General features: G+C 37.5%; 1 protein-coding gene across 6 annotated transcripts in view; it reads left to right on the forward strand.

Moving 5' to 3' along the window:
• The first annotated feature begins 2,131 nt into the window (after window positions 1-2,131).
• Window positions 2,132-8,107, forward strand: part of abcf1 (ATP-binding cassette, sub-family F (GCN20), member 1) — a 22,653-nt gene continuing 16,677 nt past the window's right edge. For 2 of the 6 annotated variants that reach the window (XM_007559008.2, XM_016674789.1), the window contains exons 1-10: window positions 2,132-2,313; window positions 3,767-3,813; window positions 3,909-3,986; window positions 4,318-4,441; window positions 4,529-4,560; window positions 4,993-5,079; window positions 5,327-5,419; window positions 5,496-5,594; window positions 6,758-6,880; window positions 7,073-7,173. In XM_007559008.2, the coding sequence (XP_007559070.1) occupies window positions 2,253-2,313; window positions 3,767-3,813; window positions 3,909-3,986; window positions 4,318-4,441; window positions 4,529-4,560; window positions 4,993-5,079; window positions 5,327-5,419; window positions 5,496-5,594; window positions 6,758-6,880; window positions 7,073-7,173 (845 nt within the window). In that variant the 5' untranslated portion in view covers window positions 2,132-2,252. The remainder of the gene's footprint in view (window positions 2,314-3,766; window positions 3,814-3,908; window positions 3,987-4,317; window positions 4,442-4,528; window positions 4,561-4,992; window positions 5,080-5,326; window positions 5,420-5,495; window positions 5,595-6,757; window positions 6,881-7,072; window positions 7,174-8,107) is intronic. The other 4 variants (XM_007559009.2, XM_007559011.2, XM_007559012.2 and 1 more) reach the window with 4 other exon arrangements.

Here is an 8,107-nt window from a genome sequence, read left to right on the forward strand (position 1 = left end):
TATTTTAGAGTGTTATAAATATGAATAGAGAAGATGCATGTTGAGAGAGTGTGAAGGTATTAAAGAAAGGTTTAATTTATTAGATTTTTTGAGTAGGGACTTGGGGAGTAGACATTCAAATAATTATTCGATTTCTTAAAAAAACAAAGTTATTTCATAGAATCTGAGTAGAGTGAGATGGTTGTGAATGTGTAAAGAATAACGAAGAGTGGTACATAAAGTTATAGGCAAGTAAGGTTATATAAGTAGGTGTGTATGTGTGAGTGTATGTTTAGTCAGAAATTAATGTAGGGATTAGGGATTAGGGAAGTAAAAGTAGGGGAAAGTATATAGATCATCATGAACCACACTCCATACCAGTAAGTGGCGGTAATGCTACTAAAAGTTTGTTGCCAACCGCCGTAAAACCAACAAGAAGAAGAAGAAGCTGTTCTGGATTAGAGGCACATCTAAAACATACAGAGCAGGGGGTCGGTGAGGACCAGGTTTGAGAAACACTGGACTAGAACAAACAGACGAAGAAGGAAAAAACCGTTTATGTCGTCCCTTTATTGACAAAACTCAGTTTCCTTTTCAATATTTTTCAAGAATTACTTTTCTTCTATGGTTGATTTTTGATTCCTGTGTACCTGGACCTGGAAGAACTTTGTTTTTGAGATTAAATTAATTTTTTTTTTTCTTGCTGCAAATCTCTGGTTGTTGTTCTTTTGTGTGTGTGTTGAGAGGCAACATGTGAAGAACAGTGAGCCAGGATCCAAAAGAGCAGATTCACATTGTGTCCACTACAATGCCAAAGAAGAAACTTTTTCTGTTCCACTTGATTGGTGGACAGAAGAAGGTTTGCACATATTAACACCACCCGGGTAGCTACCATATATTCAGATCTGAAAACTGAACTGAACTGAAAACAAATAAAAGGAAAAAAAAACTCTTGAACTTGACTGACTTGACTTAGGACTACTAAAAGAAAACATTGACTATTTTGTTCTGTTTGTGTTTATGTCAGAATGTGTAATAAATATGTGTTTTGTTCAACACATTGTTTCCCTTGCTCCTCCTGAGTTGAACCTAGTTCTATTTGATTATAAAGATTCATAGTCACTGACTCCCTTATTGCAGGTGACATACCAGATAAGTACATCTTACATTCTGAATATGTGGTGTGAATTTATAAGGTCAGATTTATGATGTTGTGTAACCAATCTGTTTAAAGCTGGAAGGATCTGTCGTCTATACCTGATAAAACAAATAGATGGACAGGAAAGGAGCTTTTTGTTGCTAGGAATACAGAGATGCAGTCTTCCCAAACGACTTGACTATTGCCAAGACAACAGCTAATGGGACAGAAATTGATCAATAATGATGTAGTAATGTGAAAAACTATTGCTTCCAAAAGACAGGTCGCGATTCCACATGGATGGAGAGAGAAAGGGGACTGTTTGGTGGAACCTCTTGAGAAAGTAACTTTATTCAACACGGTTTTGAGTTGAAAATGAAGCTTTCCAAACTACCATTTTTTTCCCAAAATACCCCCCCCCCCAGAACACTTCATTCTAAACTCTTTCTAAAATGCACCTAAATTCTAAATGAATTTAGGTGACCTAAATTCACTCATACCCATAGGACTTCATAAGGCAGAAAATAAATGCATCGTAAAATGGTAAATGACAGGTACTTGTGCAGTGCTTTATCAAGTCCTGAGGACCCCAAAGTGATTCACACTGCATTTTTAGTCATTCACTCATTCAAACACATTCTCGTAGCTGTGGCTGCGAGATAGTAGCCACAGCTGTCCTGGGGCGATCTGACAGAAGTGAGGCTACCATAACTCAGTGCTACTGGGCTCTCTGACCCCCACCAGCAGGCAAGGTAGGGGAAGTGTCTTGCCCAAGGACACATTTTTAATGTAACTGTACTTACAAATGAACTTACAAATGGAGAGTTGTAGAGGAGGAGGAGATTGGGAAGGGCTCAATAGAAAGTGTCCAGAGGTATCTGCCACTGGATGTGTTAGCTACTTTTAATTAGATTACAGCAGCTATGGTCATTGGGTTCCTTCCCTTTCCAACATGGCGCCCATGTTGACGCGTCGCTGCAAATTCTAAGGTTATGTGTTTCCGCCGACTGCGTTTGGCGACCTGATATTGCATCATTGGGTTATCAGGCCGCAGTACATGTGAGACTAGCTGAGTCTATTTGATAGAAATTAAAGCAACGTCATACTTAGGAAAATTCGCAGTTAAATTAATAAAATGCCTAAAAAAGCGAAAGAAGAAACAGAATGGGTGGACACTGATGTCGCTCCAGGGGCAGGTGAGAAAACTGACTGTGTGAAGTTGGGTAAAGGATATATAGCATTCCAGCTAGCAAGATGCGAGTCAAAGAAAACTCAGTTGATTTATTAATCACTGGTAGTAGCAGACTGTCATTCCTGTCAGCAGACAAGCAGTTTTAAAACGACCGTTCTAACTCCTATACCGGATATGCTTTCTTGTAACTTTTGGCCAAAGTTCAGTTAAGATGATTTCAATGCGGATAATTTATTCTGTCTTAAAACTCTACTACTACTATAAAAAATATTGTATAACTCTTTCTCCAACAGACAAAACCTTAGGATAGTACACTCGACTATCATTCATTCCAATGAATATATATATATATATATATATATATATATATATATATATATATATATTACATTGCGATTATGACACTGGCTTTGCTATGTGTTGATGAGTTTATCATCAACACATCATCAGAAAGCCTAAAGCTGTAATTTTGAGGGTAAAGATATATTGGGAATATAATACATACATAATACATTCTCTTAAGACAGAAATTCTGTGTTCAGTTTGTATCTTCTACCCCTGTATCCATGGGTTCTTTCTGGGTACTCCAGCTTCTTCCCGCAGTCCCAAACAGAAATGTCATTTTACTTTAAATTACCCTCACAGTGTGTGTAATGTTGACTGTCATGAGTACATCTGTGTTGCCCTGTGTCAAAGTTGGAGATAAATGCTTTTTACAAATTATGAAGATAGAATAGAATTTAATTTAAATGGGGAGGATACATTCTTACAAAACAAATATTTAAGTAACTAACTAGCTAAAACTGCATTACATTATGCAGACGTCTTATAGTTAGATCTTCAGTACTTTGCTTATACCTCCCCCAAAACACCACGTTCACACGCACACACACACACACACACACACACACACACACACACACACACAAATATCATATTTTTATACTTCTGAAGACTTTTTTTCTGTTTTTTCTGGTCGTTTTATTCACATAAATCATTATTTATTTATTTATTTATTTATTTCTACTTGTATATTTATTATTGTTATTTCTAGGACTACAAAGAACTTTCTTTGAATACCCAACCTGAAGGCTTGTTGATTTATTTTGAGTATTTTAAATGTCTTCCAGTTCCAGTATTGCAAAAAGTTTCAGTTCACATGTTAAAAAAGTCAAAAAGATTCATAGTTCCTTTCGGTTTGCTGCTTTTATAATTGGATGTCAAATGGATTTTATGACAGTATTTTTCCTTGAGCCCTTGGTTATATTGAGTTTCATGTAACTTCAGATGACTGCCATCCATTTTAGTATATGAGACTAAAAATAAAGACAACACAACTACGTTCATCAGCCTGATGGAGCAGACTGATGACCACTGTGAAATTTTGGCAACTATAAGGGGATTCTCTGATCTCTTGAATTTTTAAGAGTGTAATTTTATCTCAAATCGTCCCACAGAAAAAACAGTTAAAAAAGGAAAGAAAGACAAAAAGGGGAAAAAGAGTGTAAGTTGATCTTTATTCCTCAAAAATCTCATAGTAGATCTTCTGCTTTGAAAATGAACTGTATCTCATTTACTGTGTTGTGAATGTTTTTCCAGTTTTTTGAAGAGCTCTCAACTGAAAGCAAGCCTGAGAAGGTCAATGAGGCTGCTGGGAAAGACAATCAAACAAAACAGGTAATTAACTGAATTAACTGGAACACAAAACAATGTAATTATGTGTGGCAAAGGGAGGGTATGGTGTCCAGGACAACTGGAAACGTGTTTTTTTTTTGTGATTAAGAAAATGCTTTGTTTTTTTAATCTAGATGAGCCATTCTCACTTCCATCTGTAATAGTTAGCATACCTCAGTGCTGTCTGATCACCAGCTACTAAAGAACCAGGCTGGTCAAGCTAACAGTGCTGATGAACAGTGGTTTCTCTGTCACCATTACTGAGGCAAACAGCACCCCCTGGTGTTTAATGTCTGAATATTCACAATGTATAATTTTTGGAACTACTCTTTAGCCCCAGAAAAAAAAAGAACGACAAAAAGGAAAAGGTGTGGATGTGGGTGAGAAAGATGATGAGGATGTCAGGCTGACCTTGAAAAATCTCTCAGTGCAAGGAAGTGATGAGGAAGATGAACCAGGTATGATGTTTTCCTCTGATTCCCATCAGGGTGGCTACCTTCTCTCAACTAAACATATATTTGCTTTACTTTCCTTTGTTTCCACAGGCATCACATCCAGCAAAGGAAACAAGAAAACGGTTTGTCTCTTAGGAACAGTGTGTGTTGTTTCCTATGGAGTGAGTGTGTGTGTGTGTGGGTGTGTGTGTGTGTGTGTGTGTGTGTGTGGTTTCCTCTGCCGTGAGTGACCATTTTCCTGACACTACTTGTGGGGACCCACTGCTCCTTGTGGGGAACGAAGCCTGGTCCCTACAAGGGGAAACACTGTTTTGGGTCAGGGGTCAGATTTAGGACTAAGGTGTGAATTGAATTTTGGTTAGGGTTAGTGTTAGGTATGTAATGATTAGGGCTATTATAAGGGTAAGGTTTAGGCTGTAGAAATGAATGGAAGGGTTAGGAAAGCCCCCACAAAGATAGCCACGTAAATGTGTGTGTGTGTGTGTGTGTGTATCTGTGTGGCTTCCTTTGCAGTGTATGGCATTGTCCTGATATGTCTCTCTGGTGTTTTCTAGACTGGAAACATCTTTGCTGCTCTCAGCCAAGGACAGAGTGATGATGAACCAGATCTGGATGAAGATGACAATAACCCTGTAGTGAAGGTACATTACTAGAGCTGAAACATAAGTGTGAGTTGAAGTTCTCTTAGAGAGTTAGGGCTTTCCAGGGGCTGGCGACATTCAACCTGAGAAGGCTGTGGTTGCTGTGAGGTTGTCATGATTAGCATGCCTCTTCACCTCTCCAGTGTCACAATGAAGGACTTGGACTGCAGACTGGAGCCTATTGTAAACAAAAAGAACAAAAAAAGTCTCTCTTTACGTATCTTTGTGTTACAATTGAACTCTACAGAAAGGAAAGGGAAAAGCAGCTGAGCAACAACGGAACACAGCTGCTAATAAGGATGACAATGAGGAAGATGATGAAGGAAGTGACAGTATGATGGTATGCTGTGCCTCCACAGCTCCTCTGCCACCTGCCTTGTTCTGTGTGTGATTGTGTGTTTCTCTGGTGTTACCAGCAGAGCGCTGAGGATGTCATTGCACAACAGGCCAAGGAGGCAGCAGATGACCCATTTGCTCACCTGAGTAAAAAGGAGAAAAAGAAGAAAAAAAAACAGGTAATTACTATACATCACCTTTCTTTTACTCCAAATATATATCTATTGTAGCTAAAGGTTATTTAAGGTGCAGATGCTCAATCACCTCAGAAGAGTACACCTCAGAAGAGTTATGTTTATAAAAAAAAAGGAGGTGCAGGAACTACAGATAGGATTTTTTTTTGACAGAATAATTTATATTTAACTTTTTAGATTTAAGAAAGTGTTGAAAATATGTTTGTTCACTACCATTATTTATTGATAATACTGATCATTTACCCTTCTGTTGCCCCTTGACCTTATGAACCAAAACATACACATTGCAGCATTTATATTAAGTTCATTAGTTCATTTCCTGTAGGAGACCAGGACTGTCTGCAAAGATGGAGAACCGAAGGTTCTAGGTGCTTTTTGCAGGGTCGCAAAAACACCCACCATCTGTCTGTGCAAAGGGCATAGGAAGTGCATATAACCAAGATCAGTTTCTTTGTTTGTAAGAATGCTCTGACCTGCCAGTGTAACAGTTTCTGTCTAGCTTGTTTTTTTTGTTTTTTTTTTAACAAATTTTCCTAACAGAAAGGTCAGCCTTTTTTAGTAATGTGTACTAGTTGTGACGAAGAACAACAAATAATCAGACCCATGTAAGGCACATCTGATTATAATGCAATAACTAAGTGATTTGAATGCTACACTTAGCAGTTAGGAAAACTGTTTGCAGCCCTAACAGATGTGAGTTTGATGTAATTTTTTTAAATTTAACCAACATAATTAAATCAAGTTAAATGCATATGAATATTTCCTCATTTTGTTTTTTCTTCTATTATCTATGACTAATATTTAAATTGGCTTGATGTTCTGAAACACTAAAGTATGACAAACATGCAAAAAAAACAAAAAACAAATCAGAAGGTACTTTTTCATATCACTGTTTCAAAACATCTCCAAAGAGATTTCTACCTTATTTACTGTCAAATTTCAACAATTTCATTCAAAAATCACTAAATGACAACATTGACCATTTTCATGTGGTTTTATTTTTGTATCAAGCTTCTATTGCTTTACTAAATTTTGTTTAAATTTAGTTAAGTAATAGCATGCAATTCTCGGCAAGCATGCGTTTCTCGGCATAACACCTGCAATTATAAACCTGCAATTTCCATATTTGTGTTAATGTGCTTGTCCAGATGGAATATGAGCGTCAGGTGGCAAGTGTCCGAGCTCAAAACGCGTTGGAAGGAGATTTCTCCGTATCTCAGGCTGAGCTGTCCTCCCGGCAGGCAATGCTGGAGAATGCCTCAGATATTAAGGTAACATGTTGACCTTAGAAACTTGTTGACTTAGTTTTCTCTTGTACTTTTCAAAAAACACAAGACAACAAAGACCAAAGAAACTTCTGAAGGGTAATTGTAGTCTATTCTCAAATTCCTACCAGTTTTTTTGCACGCTAAGCTTGTGTGTACAGCAGAAGCAATTGTGGAAGATTGTTGTGTGTCTTTCAGCTGGAGAAGTTCAGCATATCTGCTCATGGCAAGGAGCTTTTTGTCAATGCTGACCTTCTGATTGTGGCAGGAAGAAGATATGGTTTAGTTGGACCAAATGGGTAAATACTTTATTTCCTGCTATTTGATGTGAAAAAATAGATAGAAATTCTGATCATTAGAATAGAAAATGTTATTTTATTGTCAATCAGTGGCCACACATGTTAAAGAATTGTACTGTTATTGAGTTTTGTAGTATATACTTGATATAAGCTATTAATCTTTTTGTTGGTGTATTTGATGATTTCTGAAGAAACTGGTATTGGATTAGAATTTTTCTATTTAAATCAATTTGTTTGTATAAGTATACATGCTAAGTAAACAAATACCATACAGTTTAACATTTGTAGCCTCACCTCAAGGTGAGACTTTTTAATGATCGGCGTTGGCCAGGAAAATGCAATCAGTCCACCACTTTTTAAAAACCCATATAAAAGGGGTGCCCAATACGTCGATCGCGGAAGGTTTTGAGTCGATCTCGAAAGATGACAATCTGAACGCCACCAGGGCGCTGAGAGCAGCACTTCCTCTTCTGACGGGCTTATCAAAAATATTCACTAAGATCCTAAACGTTTGTAGCTTCATTAAAAAAGAATAATTATTAAAAAAAATCAACGAGATGTGTTAAAATCAGTAATTATTGTTTGAACAAGGTGTTGCGCAATTCAGAAAAAAAGAAAAAAAAAGGCGATTCAAAGACCGACAGATGAGCAGAGCAGGAGTTTAAATTAGCTACTCAACCACCACTGTGTTCATGAAAGGCTTTTTAATAATCGAGGAATAAATATCAAGCCTGGAGACCTGATATTGTAACGGACTGAATGTTGTGTTTTTAACATAATCTCTGGTCGGCTTGCGGGCGCAGGCGTTTACCACGGCAACGGGTGTGCTAAACAACAAAGAGACAGAAAGTAAAAAGGTAGGAGTGGTTTAGAGTTGATCACCTGTTCGGGTTGTTTTACCTTTCCTTTGCTGTGGCTCATCACACCCGCTACA

The sequence above is a fragment of the Poecilia formosa genome, unplaced genomic scaffold, assembly GCF_000485575.1.
Source record: "Poecilia formosa unplaced genomic scaffold, Poecilia_formosa-5.1.2 Scaffold101, whole genome shotgun sequence".
In the NCBI taxonomy this organism is placed as follows: domain Eukaryota; kingdom Metazoa; phylum Chordata; class Actinopteri; order Cyprinodontiformes; family Poeciliidae; genus Poecilia; species Poecilia formosa.